The sequence below is a fragment of the Caretta caretta genome, chromosome 11 (genome assembly GCF_965140235.1).
Source record: "Caretta caretta isolate rCarCar2 chromosome 11, rCarCar1.hap1, whole genome shotgun sequence".
Classification (NCBI taxonomy): Eukaryota; Metazoa; Chordata; order Testudines; family Cheloniidae; genus Caretta; species Caretta caretta.
Window position 1 is genome coordinate 33261846 of NC_134216.1, and position 19967 is coordinate 33281812.

The 19967-nt window shown below is 39.0% G+C and overlaps 1 protein-coding gene across 6 annotated transcripts in view; it reads right to left on the reverse strand.

Annotated features, from left to right (window-relative positions):
- The window catches only part of PLA2R1 (phospholipase A2 receptor 1), a 72193-nt gene that overhangs the window by 25641 nt on the left and 26585 nt on the right, over window positions 1-19967 (reverse strand). For 5 of the 6 annotated variants that reach the window (XM_048869941.2, XM_048869942.2, XM_048869940.2 and 2 more), the window contains 8 exons: window positions 10643-10755; window positions 6394-6563; window positions 5316-5518; window positions 4829-4974; window positions 3683-3767; window positions 2805-2937; window positions 2293-2328; window positions 1276-1433 (listed from right to left, as the gene is read on the reverse strand). In XM_048869941.2, coding sequence (XP_048725898.1) covers window positions 1276-1433; window positions 2293-2328; window positions 2805-2937; window positions 3683-3767; window positions 4829-4974; window positions 5316-5518; window positions 6394-6563; window positions 10643-10755 — 1044 coding nt within the window. The remainder of the gene's footprint in view (window positions 1-1275; window positions 1434-2292; window positions 2329-2804; window positions 2938-3682; window positions 3768-4828; window positions 4975-5315; window positions 5519-6393; window positions 6564-10642; window positions 10756-19967) is intronic. The other variant, XM_075117871.1, reaches the window with a different exon arrangement.

A 19967-nucleotide genomic window follows, 5' to 3' on the forward strand; every position in this document is an offset into this window, starting at 1 on the left:
ATAATTCACCCTCTGGAGGGCCTATAAATGCTGCCTCACATATGGAAATACCACTCTGATTTAGCCTGGTGAGTTCTGGGCAGCTCTGACATGCCTGAAGGGGAGCAGAGAAGTCTGGTAGGGCAGCACTGCAGTGCTGGATACAGCTGTGACTGAGACCACAACATTGCTCTCTATGAGAACCAGGGGAACAGGAGGAAGGGAGAGTAAAGGTTGCTCATTACTTCCCAAAAAACAATTAAAATTAAAGCTGGAAAAGAAATGCTTGGGAGCAAAGCGAACCACCACTGAACTTCTGAAACAGAAGATATGAGTGCAATCCAGAGTAAGGGATGTAACCAGCAGGGGCTGTATTACAGGATTGAAATGCCCCTCAAAACTGCAGACAGGAGGACAATAGCCCATACATACCAGAACTGAGAGAGATGCTGAGCTGCAGAAAGATATATTCATCCCACATTAATGTTGCACATTAATTGGTCCACGTAAATTCTGCTGGTGCACTATAAAGTAGTGCTGTTTGAAACACGACTACATTAAAACATACCAGAGAACGTTTACTGAGCACCAGCAGTCTCTATCAATTAATGTGAAATACACTAATGCACTTTAGAAGTCACTCCCCCATAGAGTGCATTGCCCCACCATGTAGATAAGCCCTCAATATGTACTCCAGTATCATTATCCAAAGGTCAGCTACAATTTACTATATGACAAGAGAGGATTGTTGTGCAACTGTATAAGACCAAATCTGGCCTTATGCAACTGCATCCATAGCCCCCCCCTGTGAGTGAGCTAGGAATCATGATGGCAAATTTGGATTCAATGAAGCTGCAACATCTCCTGAGGCCTGCACAGACACAGAGGGATGAGTGGAACAAAGAAGGAGAAGCTTATGATAGAATAGGTGCAGTGCATGCAGCATGGGAAGCTCCTTTACATGAACTCACCACTTCCCAAGCACTTCCACAACTTTGGAGTAAGGAGCTGTTTTTTGTTTTTCTTGACACTTATGCAGCAAGCTGACCTGTCTCTTGATTGGCTCAGACCACTGCAATTACCACTGTGCCCCCGGCACCCCCAAGTTACTCACACACAACAGGATCGTCCTTTATAATGATAAAACACGAGGTAAAGATAATAGTAATACTATAAGCAGAATTGTTTCTAGCATAATATGACTTTCAAATTTTTATAAAAGGCAACTGAAAACCAGAAATTCCAAAGGATGTTATTGGTACTGAAATTTAATTTTGCAAAGGTTTGTCTTGTTACCTGTTTTATTCTACTGTGAATAAATTCTTGTTCATTAGAGGATAGTATTGTGACTATTTCACCACGAAGCCAACCGCAGATGAACTCAAAGATGGTCCACTCTGAGGCACTAATATGAAAGAGGTATTCTGCTCCTTGATAATAAGACCATGGCGGTTCTAAAATTGAAGCAAAAGATTCAAATGTGCTGTAAAAGGTTTAAGACTTCCTTTGGATTCTTACATAGAAAATTCTTTGCAACTAACAAAACATATGTCTGAATATACTATATATATCACAGGACAAAGATTCCAGTATAAAAAAAACCTCTCATTAACTTTGAACTATCATATATTACAAACTGACAGGGATACTAAGCCAAATTCTGTCCTGAATCATACCCTGTGCAACTCCAATGACATTAGTAGGGCGGCATGGCATATAAGCAAAGGCAGAATTTGGCACATTGATTTTAATGAGTCTCATGGGATACTATATTCCTACACCATCTGCTCTTGGCTAGATTCTGATATCTTTAGTTGAGTAGTATCTTAGTTGAGTACTCCCAATATGACTAAGGGCTTGTCTTCACTATGGGGGTAAGTCAACCTAAGTTATGCTAGTCCAGCTATGTGAATAACATAGCTGGAGTCGACGTAGCTTAGGTCAACTTACCCCAGTGTCCTCACTGTGCTAGGTCGATGGGAGACGCTCACTGGTCGACTTCCCTTACTCTTCTTGGAGAGCTGGTGTACTGGGGTTGACCGGAGAGTGCTCTGCTGTTGATTTAGCAGGTCTAATGAAGACCCGCTAAATCAATCCCTGCTGCATCAATTGCAGCAGAGTCGATCTCCCCAAGTGAAGATCAGCCCTAAGAGTGGCAAAATTGGGCCTTATAGAAGCAATGAGATCAATAATTCTTACAATGCTACTTAATGGAAGTTTAACTTCTATTAACTATTTTTACTCATAGCTTAAATATACAATTCCAAATAATAGCTTTTCAAGATGTGAAAACTAAAACGTGCTTTTTCATACCATTTATGTACCACTGTGGTCTCTTTGGCTTAACACCTGTAAAGAAATAATAATTAAGAAACAATATTTCAAACACCAATCATACAGCAGAATTTAACAAAAAAAATTATATTAGTTCTTTTGTTGGTCAGGTAGAAAATTCAAGAGGGGATAAAATAAATATTGGGCACTTAGTTTAAAAACTAACATGACACTTTTCAGCAACAAGGTAAGGCATTTGTTCTAGATTTTCAGCTGAACATTCATCACCACATACTGCTCATCAGTATAGGTCATTTCTAAATGTGCACATTGAAGGCCATTCGGCAAATGAAACACCAATATCAATCTAAGGGTACTACAGTACTGCTTTCATTCTATGCAGCAGAACTCCCATTGACATCAACACAGAGTTCTGGCATGGAATAAGAGAACTCTATGGCCCATAAACATTTCCCCTGTCTCTTCACCATAACATAATGACAAATTATAAGTAGCATACGTAAATTAAAACATAGCTTAACAACTCTTACCTTTTGGTATTTTGCATATCCATTCACGCTTCCCATTGCAATGCAATGGCAGGATTGTTCTATTTACTTTGTATGCAGCACAATTTCTTGAATCATCTTCAACATATATATTCTGTAAAAATGCAGATACAACCTGCAAGAGACCAATGCTTTCCTAAGCCCTTACTGAGATTCCCAGATAAGACGTTTAAAAGTTTTAATACAAAATTAAATGTGTTTTGAAATGCATACGTTGCACCATTAGAAAACTAATAAACCTGGGGTACCTGAAGTATGGTGAAGAACTCTTAAAATGGGGTCCATAGCTACTCTCTTCCTGGGCCCTATTCAGTACTCCTTACTCATTTACAAACCCTTTTTCATATAGCTAACTGAGTAGCATTAAACAGTAACTTTTTGCCATTCTTGACAGGTGCTGCCTCACATCTAATGTCATTTTTCCTCTGTGTTCAAAGTGTTGCATGATTTGCATTTTACATTTATATTCTGCGCTTATTTTCATCATTAGTATAGAGTGTGCTTTTGCTGTAATATGCTTCTGGATACAATTCTAATGATTAGATGTTTTACTGGGAGTCTCTTCATGCCCTTGAAATGCTTTAGTACTTCTGAATGCCATGTAGCATTTCAAATAATATTCCCACACTGTGTGTGACAAAGTCAAAACTTGCCACCATTTAAAATGTGGCACAAGAAAGGTGATTAAATCTGTTAATTCAAAAGCAGATTACGGTTAGCGAAGTGGATGAGTGTGAAGGAAGTGACTGTTTTGTCTGGTCACACTGTTTGGCTATTTGGAAGGTTTGTTTTTAAACTGTGGTCTCATGCTCAGATGTAATTTCATAGGTCCTTAGAATATATAGCATATGAATATTTACAGGAGTTCCATCAGACCACTCCCATGTTCCTCCAGACAAGGGGTTTCTTTTATTAAATCCAATCCAGAATTGCCTTTCTTCAGCCCTGTGACAGACAAAAAAGAAAACAGCTGAAGAACACCGCTGATATGTTTGTCTTGTCTAGCTTCATAAAAACCTCTTCAAAATGTATAAATAGCCTGCATATCCATAGCAAATTCTGGTAATTTAGAAATATCAAATTGTGATGTATTTTTCTGGGTTCTTAGCAATGTTCTGCAGAGTTGCTGGCATCAAATAAAATAATTTCTGCCTCTCTGATTAAAAAGACTAAGTTACCTATTTAAAGATGGCAATGTAAAAAATATTGGGTCAGATGGTGAAGCCCCTAGTCCCACTAGTGAGAAGTTAATGTGGTTACAAGGAGTTTAATGATTATTCACAGAGTAAACGATTACTTAGTATTGATAAGGACCTGGGTCACACGGAGCACGTCTTGACATAAAAATATAGCAAATTGTGGCTGCATACTGTGAGACTGAAAGCAGGACTTTCACCATCAAAATGCACAACCCCTAGCGACGTACTATAGAGGAGTAATTCAGTTGGTTTAATAGGCTGTTTCAGTAGCTGGGAGCTAGCAACAACAGAAAGACACAATCACATGCATTAACATTATTAGGACAACACTGAGTAAAATCTTTTGGGTACGCATTGCTCAATAAAATGCCAGCTGACCACATCTTATACTTTTTCGATGAATTCTGTTATCGAAAGATTCCAAATTTAGGGCCTGCTCTTACTCCCATTCAAATCAATGGCAAAACTCCCATGGACGTCAATGGGAGTAGCAACAGACCCTTTAAAAATAATTAGGATTAACAGACCACCCTATCATGGAGGGTCTGAGCATGATGAAAAACAGTGGACTATTGTGAGACTTGTTCCAGCCCAGGCACAGATAAAGCCGGTCTTTAAGAGGAATCACATTAGAATTTTGCTATTGTGCTTCTTTCGGAAGAACAAATTCATTTTCAACTTCACTTCAGTCAGTGAGGGAGATTTAAGGCAGTTATTGGCTACTGTTGATGAGGATGTAGAGGCACAGAGTTCTCTTTGTTTAAAAAAAATCTTTGGTGATATTAAATTTTATAAATACATGTTTACCGATCAAACATTTTGTTTAAAAATGTGTTCAAAAAATCCTCTTCATACACATGGGTAAAGCTGGCAAGATGTGCTCCAAGATCTTGGCATAATGCTTCTGCTTCATCCCATGTTCTTTTCATCAGGACTTTCTCATTGTGAAATACCTGCATATAAAATAAGTACCACCACAAATTTAAGAACAAAATTGATTTTGGGATGCTAATATAATTTTTTTTTTTTTAGGAAATGCAATTTGCCCTTATCTGTTTCTGCCACTTACTCTACCTTGGCTTGCATTAACTTTGAAATGCTGTATAAAATGGTACTGGTAAATTTGCAGTCCCAGTTCAATGAAGAAAAGATCAAGTGCAACAAGGAGTCTTGTATTCTTTTAGAAAATTTAGAATTTTATGTTTAAATGAAGAATTTTCTTTTAAACAATGTTGTCAGGAACAATAGGTAAAAACCTGACACAAATCAAGAGATTTAGGTAACCCTTTTTTACCTTGTAGCAGCTGAGCAGATTAGATTCCGATTCCCATCCAGGATAACATACATCCAAAGGTTCTTCAAAATTAGGCTCATTTTCTTCATATGATTCAATTTTTTGCTTACACAGTGACATAGCTTTGAAGCTTCTACAGTTTTTCACCTCCCAGTAACCAAGAGGCTGCCCTCTGCGAACAACAACACACCCTCCAGAATGGCCTAAGGCAAGGAAAACAAGAGTATTCAGCATCAGAACAAAACATTCTGTGCCCAACCAGGACATAGTTTTATGAATTAGTAATGGGCATCTTTTTAAGAGGTGCCCGAAGGTATCAAATGAAATAGATTTAAACCATTTTTCCTAATAAACTCAATGTTAAGTGAGACAAGGGGGATGAGGTAAAATCTATTATTGGACAGTCCATTAAATGATCACACAACTGTAGATTTTACTTTTTGATCAACAATATGATAGCACTGAGAACTCATTCTGGAGTGCGTATGATTGTGCCATGACCCTGAGACTCCATGGATTGGTTGAAACTGGAAATAAAGAGCTACACTGTTATAGCCTTTACTCAGTCACACAGAGGAGTGGGGAGTAGAGGTTATTTGCCTGATACAGCTGGCTGCGAGCAAATGGGCAGGGAGGGGGCCGACTTTGCAAGGTTTGATTGGGAGAATGGATCGACAGCAATGGAGTGTGCCTTGCACCTGGAAAAGAATGTGAACCAGTCACTCCTTGATCTGCACAAGCTGGCAACTCACAAGAATGACCCTCATTTGTGTGACTTCATTGAAACTTCATCCCCAACCTTCCTAGCTGGACAGATTACCTGGCTGGGTGCACAGTGGGGAGTACGTTGCTCATGGGAAGGTGCTGTTATGTGCCATCCCTTCATCAGGGCAGACTGTAAAGTTACAGTGTGGTCCAAAGTGAGCCTAATGCTATACATATCTTGGGCAGAGTGACGGGAGGAAGTGATGATGGCTATGTAAAAAGGGGGGCAAAAGTAATCCTGGCTCAAGAATATAGTGGGAGATATTAGAATTTAATAAGAAGTTGCCATTTATCACTACAATATATTACTCACTTGGCTGATGCTTGTTCCAGTTTGTATAGCTCACAGGCTGATTCTTCCCCTCTGTAGTTAGCCAGAAGTATTCTCCTGTATTGTTAAGGTCTTGTAGGGCTATCCAAAAATAGGTGTTATCAGTTTCCACCATGCTACGAATCATACTGTTGATAAAAGCTTGTTCAAATCTTTAAAAAGGTCAAGATAAAAATCTTGTCAGAATAAGATACCCTAATTCACATTTCAGTGAATAATTCTCATGAAATATTTTGAATAATGTAAAAGAGAGAAATATCCAAAGACATCTACACTTCCTAATAAATTTCAGTCATATAGGTGCAATACAGGCAGAATTTAGCTATTATCGCATTTGTCCAAATGCTATACAAAACAATCATTTAAGCTATCTAATTTGCATATAAAGCAATAACCTCAATGCTTATGGTATAATATATGGAAAGAAAACATAACACCCAGAAGGCATTATTTACAAATAATGCAGAGCTCAACAATGAGACTCTTCATATGCATGATGAGGGAGAAGTGGTGCAGAAGTTCAAAGGGAGTTACAGAGAGAATATTGAGGGGGGGGGGGAAGAAAAGACTTGTCACAACAGTGTTTTTTCAGGATTTCATTTGGAGACTCCACAGAATAACTAGTGGCACTACACCAATAGCTCTGACATTTGCAGATGAAGATGTTCTGTGGGTGAGTAAGCTCTTTTAAATTAATAAATGGTATATTTAATCCTACTTTTACTACCTAAGTATCATTTATTGGTACAGCATTATACAAATAAATGCCTTAACCTATCAACACATTTAATCAGCTTCCTATTAAATTATATACAGTGCATTAAGGACCCAATCCTGCAGAGACTTACACACTCTTAACTTTAGGCACTGTGAGTAGAACTATTGACTTCCATGGCAATGGTCATAGAGTGTAAAGTTAAACATGTGCATGTCTTAGTAGGATTTGGGCCTATGTAGCTACTGTTCATTTATTTTTTTTTTATTTATGACTTTTTGCTTTTCCTCCATCCCCACAATCCTCCTTCTTAGTAATATGCTCTTTATTGCCAGAGATGATGATCATTTAGGATCTTCTAAGTATCATTAATTCTGAAGAAAAGTATTTGTAGTTGTCACATCAGGACCAAGAACCTAAACAATAAATAAAATGCCATGTTAACTACTACTTTCTCAGCTAGTGCAATCTGGCAACTGGAAACTAGTGTCTGAAACAATGATAATGTGATAGTGATGAACAGTTATTACACCTGTGCCTCCAGTGAGGTTCTGTGTATTCTCACTTCCCACTGATGCTAATGAGAATTGTAGATGTTCAGCAACTGCAGGATCTTTCCTTTGTAGTCACAACATGCATTACTATTCTACTAAGATATTCATAGAGTATTGGGAACAATATAGCAAATCACTTTCCTAGCAAGAAGAATCTCTATCAACCTAACTCCTGGATTTTTAAATCCATCCCACTGAATTATTCTCTTGAACCTGATAATGTTGTCTGTCATTTTTTCAACTGACTGGATTTCTCATACTTTATTTCTCCATGCCACTCATGTTGGGGGAATCTATTATTTTCCAAAAGTGAGCAAGCACACATCTGGCTGCTAGTAGTAACTGTGTTATAAATGTGTCTTGCCTCCCACCCCCATTCAATCACCTCCTTTAGACTGTAACCTAATAGAACAGCTATGGATTCTGTGGGTAGGCTAACTTTAGTTATCTTGAAAGTTCTACTTACTATTTTTCTACAAAATATTATTATGGTAGGACATTCCCACCATATGTGCAGACAGGTCCCTATTCCTCCACATCCAGGATCAAGTAGGTTTTATCATGTCTAGTTAACATTTTTCAATATTGAAAAGATAAATGGACAGTTGAGAAGAGGTTCACCAAACACGAAGAGATCTCTTCATGGGGTAACAAATGCAGGATATGAGTAAGCTTTGTTAATATTTGTACAGAAAGTTCATATGTGTAAATAATGATCAAGTAAAAAGATTAAAAAATTAAATATTTCCTTATATTTTATGCATATTTGAACATTACTTATTTAGAGCTTGATCCAGCCAGGTGCTGAGGACTCCAGCCCCAATCCAGCAAAGAACTGAAAAATGTGCTTAATTTTAAGCAAGAGTTGTTTTACTAAAGTCAAGCTTTGCTGGAGTCGGGCCAGAGTACTCAGGATCAAGGCTTTACAGTTGTATCCTGCAAAGTAACCTCAGTTTCCACTAAACCAGGTATCTGTCCCTGTGTAATTTACTACCATAGAGTTGTAGCAATCTCACAAATGGAGCAAAAAAGGAGACACAACAGCAGTGAGTGGTGACCTACATTTCCAATAATTATATTAAACCAGGGTGGGGCGAGTGGGGAACCACCCAGGGTCCAAAGCCGCAGGGGTGGAAAAATGGGGTGGAAATGGAGGTTATGTAAAGGGGCTCAGGGAAGGAGCTCCACCTCCAGCCTGACTCACCTCAATGGGCCACCCAGCCTGTCTGGGGGTGGGGGTGCAACCAAAAAAATGAGGGGTGCGGGGGATGTGACCCAGTGTGCCCTCCCCACATCACCTCTGGGCAGAAAAATTATGATAAAAATGGTAGGAGACACAAATACGTTTCTGTCCCTGGGTGCTAAAATGCCTACTTATGGTTCTGTATGAATCAATTCCATGGGTCAAGTTTAGAGATCGGTTACTCAATTCTATCTTTTGGCAGCCTAATAAACTCCTATGTAACTAATAATTTTTATTGCTCCTACAGTAATAGAAAATAATTGGATACAGGGTTAGAACATGTAAAAGGGTTTCTCCTCAGGCCATTTGTCTCAGACACCCTAAATGTTTCCTTGGAGCAAAGGTGCCCACAAGCCTTGTTAGCATTGGCATTTTTTTCCAACTGTTCCACACAACTAATTCTGGATGGAATCAAACACAATGTATTTGTAGTAAAATAATAAATCTTGACAAGCTAGGAACCCCTCCTACAACATTTACATCTATGTATCATTGACCAATAATATACTTTATCATTGATTGATAGAATTTTTTTTTCCAGCTCTCCCCACTGGCTACATAGAAAGCGGAGCTGATTGATTTCTGGGAATATTTTATGATTTTATTTTTGAAAAAAATAAAAATAAAAAACTAGTTTAAATGAAAATGCCCTTTTCCATCAATAAATCGCTTCAATGGAAATTTTTCTCTTTTATTTTTTGTCAAAAAATGAATTCTAAAACCCAAAATGCTTTCAGTTTAAAATGCTGCCCTGGTGCCTCATAGGAGTTTGATCAAGGAGTCCAGCCTATAGAGGAGTATGGGAACTCGAGGGACCTGAAGTATTAAACCAACCCCTCCAATCCCCACAGCGTGGAGCATTATGGTGGCATTTCAGAATGGAAGTATTTTGAATTTTGATTTTTTCAACAAAAACTTGAAATTTTCTGTAGAAAAAAACCACAGTGTCCATTTTCTGGTAATTTCTAATAGAAACCAAGGATTTTTTCCTAAAGAGTCATTATAATAAATGTAACGTAGATAAGAATATGCATAACAGAACTCATTTTGGTACATTTATTTGTCAGAGACTTTAGTAGGAGTTCAATGTATGGAATAGTGGCAATATTGGATCCTAACAGTATATAAAGTAGAGCTAACTAACTCATAACAAACCCAGGCATTTGGACATCTGCAACTAGGAAAACTTGCTGCTGGAGTTAGGATATAAATACAGAGAAGAAAAAAGAGGAGGTGGAGAATTTCAATATTTTTCCTATCTATCTTTCTTTTTTCTATTGCTAAAAGATCACAGTAAATGCAAAGCTAACAGAAATAACTTCACAAAATGATAACTGTTTTACATTAAAATAACCTTTCATAAAGTTTAGATAATAAAGTCTGGATATATTTTGATTTATTAGCACTGTGACCAAGTATACAATTAAAGTTTACTATGCTGAATACTCTATAAATCTGTATACAAGGCATTAAAGTATCTGAACTGTTGCATGCTTGAATAAGTGTACATTTCTGTACATACCAATTAGGTCAGTAATTGCACTCTATCAAATTTAATCCCAACTCAGGAAGGAAACAATGACAAAATGAACATTTAATTTTAGTCATTCATTAATCTCTGTAGTATTATTTATAAATAGTAACATTTTCTCTATGCTTTTTTTAGTTAGAAAAACATTTGTTATGAATATCTTTGCACTGTCTAATAGGATTAACTACCTGTTTGTTACTGTTACAAGTGAAGGAGGACAGTAATAGCCACTGGAAGCATGTTCAAAACTTCGAGGGGTATTGTCGATTTTGTAACAAAATCCACCATGTCTCTCCCATCCCTTAAAAAAAATAAGGGTTATTTATATATAATATATATGCACAATTGGCTTGGTTGTTCAGCAAGTGATCCCTCTTTGTACTTTCTATGTAATCATCACTAATTATGGTATCATATGTGCCCCTTTCCTTTTTGCTCTGGTGGGGTCCTTGTGACCACACCTGACTGACAGTCTGATGAGCCGGGCTTTCAGTAGCCCTCTGATTCTGTTATCATCTGATGAACTATTCTGTTCATAAACTGGAGTTGTTTTTGATCTACTTTAAAATGAATACAAACACAATACAAGAAAGAAAAGGATTACTGAATACATATTGAAATATGGCTGGTGTCACTGACTTTGCTTTGTAAAAACAAGAAGCTAATATTAAGTTAAATTCCAGTATTCTTTTTTTTTTTTTTTTAAAGAATTTTGTATCTCAGAGAGGTAGGTAAGTAGATGTATCGCCATTTTACAGAATCTAAAACTGAGTTTAAAGCCATTAAACATGAAAAATATTATATGAAAAGTTTATTTCATGATCTGTGATTTGTAGCCTGTAGGTATAAGTATTGGCTAGGTAAGGCATAGGTATAAATTAAGGCAGTAACACAATGAACCTACAAGTCTCAAGGCCTATAAAATAATATATTAGCTAAACTAATCAAGGTCTAATCCAAAAATCTTTATCATAAACAGCTAACCAGGAGTAACCTTAGACCATAAGATATCACAAGACAGAATGCTGTAATAAATAAGTAAAACTGAACTGCAGACAGCTAACCACAAGATGCCAGATTATGCCAGCTTCAGATCATTTAAATTAGGAACATCAGCAGATATCCAACAACAAGAATGCCATGATAACTAATTGATGTATAAATGAGCTTGAGGTAAAAGGCCCAGTAACCTAAAAGGGAGAAGGGGCACCCCTACATTCCTTACCCTAGGGTGAGGAAATACAGATAAGGAAAAGGGGCTGAAACCCCTACTGAATATGCATTAGGCAAAGTGGACATCAGCATAACACGTTATAAAAGCTGTATCTTGGCCAGTGGCGGATTAGCCACTGGGCCAACAGGGCTCGTGCCCAGGGGTCCTGGAAAAATGGGCGTCCCTGCACGCCGCCCCACTCTGCCTGCCCAGCACTCCTGCCTGGAAGTGGGGTCGGGGCGTGGGTGGCTTACCACAGTCCACCTGCCCTCCCAGTGCTCCTGCTGGGGAGCAGGGCAAGCCCCTGCACTCTAATTCTACTCCCACCCCAGCAGAAGCGCTGGGCAGGCAGGGAAATTCCCTGCGCCTGACCCTGCTCCCCAGCAGGAGCACTTGGGGGTGGGGGGAGACACTGCAGGTGGAAGGGGTCGGGGGGCCCCCACTTGCTCTGGCCCAGGGCCCCACAAAACCATAATCCACTTCTGATCCTGGCCTGCATACCTTTGGAGATGCAAGATGATCACGAGTGTGGGGATGGTGAGGATGACAACTAACATTTAGGGTTTTTCTGCAAGGAGTGGTGAGAGCATATGGATGCTCATATGTGGGATGTTTTGACCATCTTATATTATCTGTCTGCTTTGCTGGGTTGGAGTGTTTGTGATTTTGCTAACTGTGCTATTAAAAATATTAAAAAGACAGAACACCTTTCCGAAATGTAACTGTCTCCTTCAGACACACGGGATTCCTTGTAATAGCCTTAATATTTCTGAATCTGATCATGAAGCAGAACCTTGCCAAACCACAGAATGCTCACTGGGAATTAATACATAATGAATAGATCAGGCAACATATTGAATACAGGGTAATCAGTTTACTTACTGAGTCTCGGGGGTACACGCCAGGACATTTAGATATGTCATTTTGGGATGAAGTGTTTAATTATGCTTGTTAGTTTATAGTTGTGATAACTCATTACTGATGTAGAATATCAAAAGTGTAAGAAACATTGCATTTTAATTCAACTGAGATGGTATTTGTGACAGTCTACCCCTTTTATAAGATGACATTTTTTGTACAAAGTATGCCTTGTGAGGTATCATTTGAAAACTAATAATTTGCTGATCATTACTCTGCTGGTAAGATGTGTGTGGCAACATTGTATGTAAAGTTATAATCTTCTACGATATGATATTACTAAGACATGTTCCAAGTCTGGAGAGCAGTCACAAACCAGTTTTCCAGAAACAAAAGGCTAGCCAGTGCCTCAGCCAGGTGTCGTCAAAATCAAATAGACCATCAGCTGGTTAAGTGGCCATTCTTTGGCAGGAAAGAGGATGTGGGCAAAAAATTACATCTAGACAAAGAAACAACTGGGGGTTCCTGTCCGCACACCCTTTCTGTCTCCTGAACCTCTGCTGGAGAAGATTCTCAATGAAGGGAAAGAACTATAAGAAGGGAAAGCAGACACCCTAAATTATCTCTCCCTTTCTCTCTACCCCTGGAATCAACACCACTTGAAGAACAAAGGAAGCAGCACTGGACTGGGGGAGGGATCCTGACTGAAAGAAATTCAGCCAGTTAGACTGCTGAACCATGTGGTGAGAGTGACCTTTGCTTTGAATTGACTTCGTTTATTAAATAGGGCATTAGTTGTGTTTTACTTTTTTTTTCTTGTAATCAATTGTGACTTTTATTCATTACGTGTAGTCACTTAAAATCTTTCTGTAGTTAATAAATTTGTTTTATTGTTTTAAACCATTGTGTTTGGACTGAAGTGTTTGGGAAACTCCATTTGAGATAACAGGATTTGTGCATCCCATTTTCTATTAATAAAATGACGAACTTTGTATGAGTTTGTATTGTCCAGAAGGGGATGGGCAGTACAAGACATATATTTCTTGGAGAAAGTCTCGGACTGGGAATTTCCTGGTGTTGCACTGCAGTGTAATTCAAGGGTGGCTGGCTATACCACTCAGACAATATAACTAGGAGTAACTTACATGCTGGAGGCTGTGAGAGAGCAGACCAGGAGTGGTAGCTGTCACAGAGAAACAGTATAAAAAGCACCCCAGGTTGGAGAATTGAGGGAACACAGCTATTCATCAGTCCAGATTGTACCGTCACAGTATTATGTGTTACAGCTGCATGCTTTTTGTTTTCAACTGAAAATGGAATGTTTACTTAATACTAAAAGTGGCCTCAATGCTGACCTTTGATACGGCAAATCCTCCTCTTGTTATTTACTTCTTATTATTTTCCTGCTCTGTTTTCAAATATAGTAAAAATGCCAATAGCGCAGGATAAAATAAATGAAGCACATTATAGCTATTACACAGATCTAATTTTTTTCAGCCAAGATGTTCACATTGGGGAAGAGATGACAGAGCTTTTGTAAAGGAAAGTCATGCCCCACCAATCTATTAAAATGCTTTGCGGGTCTCAACAAGCACATGGACAAGGATGATCCAGTTGACATAGTGTAGCTGGACTTTCGGAAAGCTTTTTACAAGGTCTCACACTAAAGGCTCTAAAACAAAGTAAGTAGTCATGGGATAAGAGGGAAGGTCCTGTCATGGATTAGTAACTGGGTAAAAGATAGAGAATAAGAGTAAGAATAAAGGGTCAGCTTTCACAAACGGAGAGAGGTAAATAGCAGGGTCCCCCAAGGATCTGCACTGGGACCTGTGCAGTTCAACATATTCAGCAGTTCAACATATTCATAAATGATCTGGAAAAGGGGATAAATAGTGAGGTGGCAAAATTTGCAGACAGTACAATATTACTCAAGATTGCTAAGTCCAAACCTGATTGTAAAGAGTTACAACAGGATCTCACAAAACTGGGTGACTAAGCAACCAAATGGCAGTAGAAATTCAGTGTTGACAAGTGCAAAGTAGTGAACATTGGGAAACATAATCCCAGTTACACATACAAAATGATGGGGTCTAAATTAGCTGTTACCACTTAAGAAAGAGATCTTGGAGTGATGGTGGACAGTTTTCTGAAAACATCCACTCAGTGTCCAACAGCAGTCAAAAAAGCTAACAAATTGTTAGGAACCATTAGGAAAGGGATAGATAAAAAGACAGAAAAATATCCGAATGACACTGCATATATCCATTTTACACCACAACTTGAATACTGCATGCAGTTCTAGTTTCTCCATCTCAAAAAAGATTGATTAGAATTGGAAAAAGTACAGAGAAGGGAAACAAAAATGATTAGGGGTATGGAATTGCTTCCATATGAGGCACATTTTTGTGGTGTTTTGCAGATTTCCTTAGAGAATGGGGACTGAAGTGCAGATATAGAGTGAATGTTTTGTGAGAAGTTGATAAACAATCCTTGGAGTTAAATTCATAACTTTGCTAGACACTAAAAATCATGGCTTATTACAACAACCTATAACCCACTAACAATCCCCTGCACTGGCTTCTGGGGTGTTAACAGGTCACTTCACTTTGAACGGTCCCCTGAAATATGCATTAATTACTTATACTCAACAATGTGTTCCACCTTGTATTTAGCTGTGACGCTCTGAATACATTTCCCTAGACCTGAAGAGCTCTATGTAAGCTTGAAAGCTTGTCTAGCTCACCAACAGAAATTGGTCCAATAAAAGATATTATCTCACCCACCTTGTGTCTCTTTCACTTTTGTTCATCAATTATACTTGGCATTCCAGCCCTAAAATGAACCTCCTTCTTTCCTATGTTATTTTCTGCAGGCATGGTAACATTAATAGTATTAGTATTGGGAGATGGGCCCTTTTTACCACAAATGCCAAGTAGTAAGTAAGAGAAATGCCTGTTTTAGTGCCATGCTATGGTAGCTTTGAACATGTCAATTAAATTACTGAGGACCATAACTGCTCATGGATATAGATGTATGCAGTGTTGCCGTAGCTGTGTTAGTCCCAGGACATTAGAGAGAGAAGGTGGGTTAAATAATATCTTTTATTGGACCAACTTTTCAAAAGCCTGTGTCTCTCACCAACAGAAGTTAGTCCAATAAAATATGTTACCTCACCCAACTTGTCTCTCACTTCTCTCTCTATCATCAAGTAACTGAAAGCTCCAGAACTCCTGCCAGAAGCTGGTTTAAGGAAAGTTCTTAAAATCATTGTTTTTGGACAGATTGCCATAGAGAAGCTGACCTTTGTTACAAGACATTTGCTCCCTGTTAACAAATAATAGGTTAGTTAAACTAATAGTTAAATTAGTAAATAAATAAAAGTTTCAAAAGAGCCAGATAGCTCACGGTGAGTTGAGAGAAAAGGAAAAATAGTGATTTCTGCAATTATTGGCTAAAAATGCACTGCAAAAATCAGTATCATCAGCTGATCAGAAGCACAAGAGATTTTAAATGCTGATCAGTCTGAGAAACAAGTAATAAAATCAACAGAAGATAAAAACCTCAGTAAAACAGATAAGACTAAAAAGCTTCATAAAGACAAACAAACATACCTGGGCTAAGAATCCTGGAGATAAAAATAAGAGGTATAATGAATTAAAAATAAGATGTGAGACAAGCCACCAGAATTTACCTATAGTTAGTTAATGTACATCAACAATGACAGGGAAAAGGAAGAATAAGTAAACCCAGAAGAGCCCACAGAACGAAACCAAGAATAAAGTTAACTTTCTTACTAGTAACAGGCAGAATTTTCTATGACATGATGGCAGCTATGCTAATAAAGAAAACAACTACAGTTTGGGGATGCAACATCCATTTAATCAATGCACATAGAGTAGATGGAAAAAGAAAACTAATTAGCAAGACAGAGTGTCCAAAATAAAAGTTTAACTTACGGACTACTTTTGATCAAATGCACACAACTGCTTCTATCAAGTTAAAAATTAACAGACCCATAGAAATCAAGGAACTATACCAGGCTTGAGCATGTTTTACAGGATGAAAAACAACAGAGAGCAAATAAGAGGTAACTCACACAATACATTCCACTATTTATGACCTATGAGTCAGACAGGTGAGTTCTGATCCTGGGAGGTACTTCACTGCCTTTTGCAATGGTTGAATGCCTTCAAATCACACTAAATTGAGAGTACTCAGCGTCTCTCATTCATGGCTTTGTCTAATTAAACTGGCTCTGTTCACCCCATGAGGGGCAACGGAGAGAGGGAACAAAATAAAGAATATCTTTCTGAAGAAAAATGTAAGTGTAATGAGGTACATAAACCCAACACTGGGATAGAAGGAGCAGTTCTTGGCCTACATAGTCCCACCCTATTGCACCAGCAGAACCTGCTCCAGCTGGAGCAGGAGTTTAAAATAGAGCTGGACAGCTCAGAAGGGCGAGGAGGAGGGATAAGAGATAGGATAGAATAGGAGATGGACTGGTAGGGAAGCCCAGGCTCTCAGGTTTGCTGTGAGGGTGGTATAAACCCCTCTCTCCTTGAGATAAGGGGATTAAAGACATTGTAAGCACTGAAGTAAGGATGTGAGGCCTTTGGGGGCCCTCAGTTGGGCTGGAAACTCCTTTTTGGGGGGCAGGGGGACTTTGGACTTCTATACTTCGTTGGACTCTATCCCAGAAAGGGATGATTTCATGGGTGACCTGGCTAGAGGGCTGAGTTAGAATCTGTGATGCTGGATGACCAGGTCAGATCAGGACCCCAGGCCAATTCACTTGTGTATTAGTACAGATCAAAGTAATGTGTAAGTATGTATTGAGATGTTTAAATGTCATGAAAACTAGTGGAATGTTATGTATTGTTTTCACTTCTTTGTTCCTATTATAATGTAATAGCAAACATTTACTTTGTGTGTACCCCTGTAACTAAAGAATCCAAAGAAATCTTGTGAAATACTAATGAAGGACTTAAGGACTTTAACAGAAAATGTTAATTTCAAAGCAAGTGGCAGTTATGTGATGGTTGGAAATTAGAAGGCTATGTGAATTCCTCACTCATCATCAAAGGAAAAGTCCATCTGGGTAGCGACATTGTCAGCTTGTTTTCTGTGTGAAGATACTATAAATTTGGATTAAAAGAAAGACCCTTTATCTCTGGACTGTTTGGATTATAACAGGACAGAATAACTAAATCAGAAGACGGAGATCCCCAGAGTTATTCCTGGTAGCCCTGAGAGATCTTTAGGAAAATGGCAGATTACTATATCTCTGCTACCATTTGGAATTATAGACTATGATTCTCTTGTATATATATTTTACCTGCTTTCAACAACTCATTGTTTTTCCTAGCTAATAAACCTTTAGTTAATTTACTATAGAATTGGCTGCCAGCATTGTCTTTGGTGTAAGATCTGGAGTACCAATTATTGTGGGGTAAGTGACTGGTCTCTTGGGAGAAACCTGATGTGGTGTGATTTTAGATTTAAGTGAACTTTTATCACAAAGTCCAGTTTGTCTCGGTGATAAGACAGGCTGAAGAATCTAAGGGGACTGTCTGTGACTCCATGGTAAGACTGGTATAGTGATCCAGGAGTTCACATTTGTTACTGGCTTGGTGAAATCTAATTATAGAACACACCACCAGTTTGGGGTGTCTGCCCTGTTTTCTGACAGCCTGCCTTCAGGTAGGCACTCACAGTCATGAGCGACTCCAGACAGTGTGACAGTATCTACTCGAAGAGAGACTGCCACCATGCTGGAGTGACCACTGGCAGGTAATGCTGGAGATAGGGGACAGTTGCGACCCAGGGACCTAACCACTTGCCCGTACCACTCGTAATCAACAGCCCCGTCATAGCAAGGAAATTTTTTTTTAAATAGAATATGTTTGTGTGAAATATTCAGATGGAATGAAAAAGAGTGTAGTGATTAATGGGTCAAATAAATGATAAATTTGTAGAACCTGCAGGTAGCTGGAAAGACCTAAATACAGTAACTCCTCTCTTAACGTTGTAGTTATGTTCCTGAAAAATGCGACTTTAAGCGAAACGATGTTAAGTGAATCCAATTTCCCCATAAGAATTAATGTAAATGGGGGGCGTTAGGTTCCAGAGAAATTTTTCCCACCAGACAAAAGACCACACATGCACAGTATAAGTTTTAAACAAACAATTTAATGCTGTACACAGCAATGATGATTGTGAAGCTTGATTGAGGTGATAAAGTCAGAGGGTGGGTTATTTCCCAGGGAATGTCTTACTGCTAAATGATGAACTTCAAGGGTTAACCCATTGTTGTTAATGTAGCCTTACACTCTACAAGGCAGCACGAATGGAGGGAGGGGAGACAGCATGGCGGAGACAGAGACACACACCGTGAGAGAGAGAGAGAGAGAGAGAGAGGTGCGCATTGCCCCATTAAGTGCGCTGACCCCACGCTAAGTACACTGCCGTTTTGAGTAGATCAGCAAGTTGAGACAGAAGCTTCCGCCAGGAAGCTCCCTCCGTCCTGAGCCCTGTCGTGTCTCCCCCTGCTCTATGGAAATGGGGTAAGTGGAGTGCAGGAGCAGGGGAGAGGAGGACACCCTGACATTAGCCCTCCTCTTCCTCCCTGCCCCTGCTCCGGGGAACAGCTCCAAGGCAGAGGGCAGCAGCAGCACATGGCAGAGGGGTGGGGGGGTGGAAGAAGAGACACAGCTGAACTGCCTGGCAATAGATAGCCTGCTGGGCGACTGCCACACAGGGAACTTAAGGGAGTGGGGAGCTGATGGGGGGCTGCTGGTCTACCCTCGTTCCAAGCCCCCACCTACTAGCTCCAATGGGCTGCTCTTCCTGCAAGCAGTGGACAAAGCAGGCAGCTGCCAAACGATGTTATAAGGGAGCATTGCGCAACTTTAAATGAGCATGTTCTCCAATTGATCAGCAACATAACAACATTAACCAGGACGACTTTAAGTGAGGAAAGGACTACCTGCGGCACCTTAGAGACTAACAAATTTATTTGAGCATAAGCTTTCGTGAGCTATAGCTCACTTCATCGGATGCAAGTGAGGAGTTACTGTACTACAAAAAACTCTTGATACTTGAATGTTAATCCAAGTTCTTCATTCAGCAGTGCACTACTGAATGATAATCAAAGGTCATACTACTTCTAATTAATAATGAGAACCATTATTACCTAAAGATGATGAATGCAGTCACAAGGCCAAATTCCGCATTCTTTTCCCAAGCAAACTCCCATTCACTTCTGTCTACTTTAATCTAACGTAAATATTTGTATTGGCCCCATCCCTAGGTATTTGAATGCTTTACTAACTTTTTAAAGCATACACATGAAATTTGCTCTCTCTCTCGCTCTTTTTCCCTGACTTCATTTATCTTCAGTAGGAGTTTTACCTGAGTAAGTACTACAGAATTTAACTCAA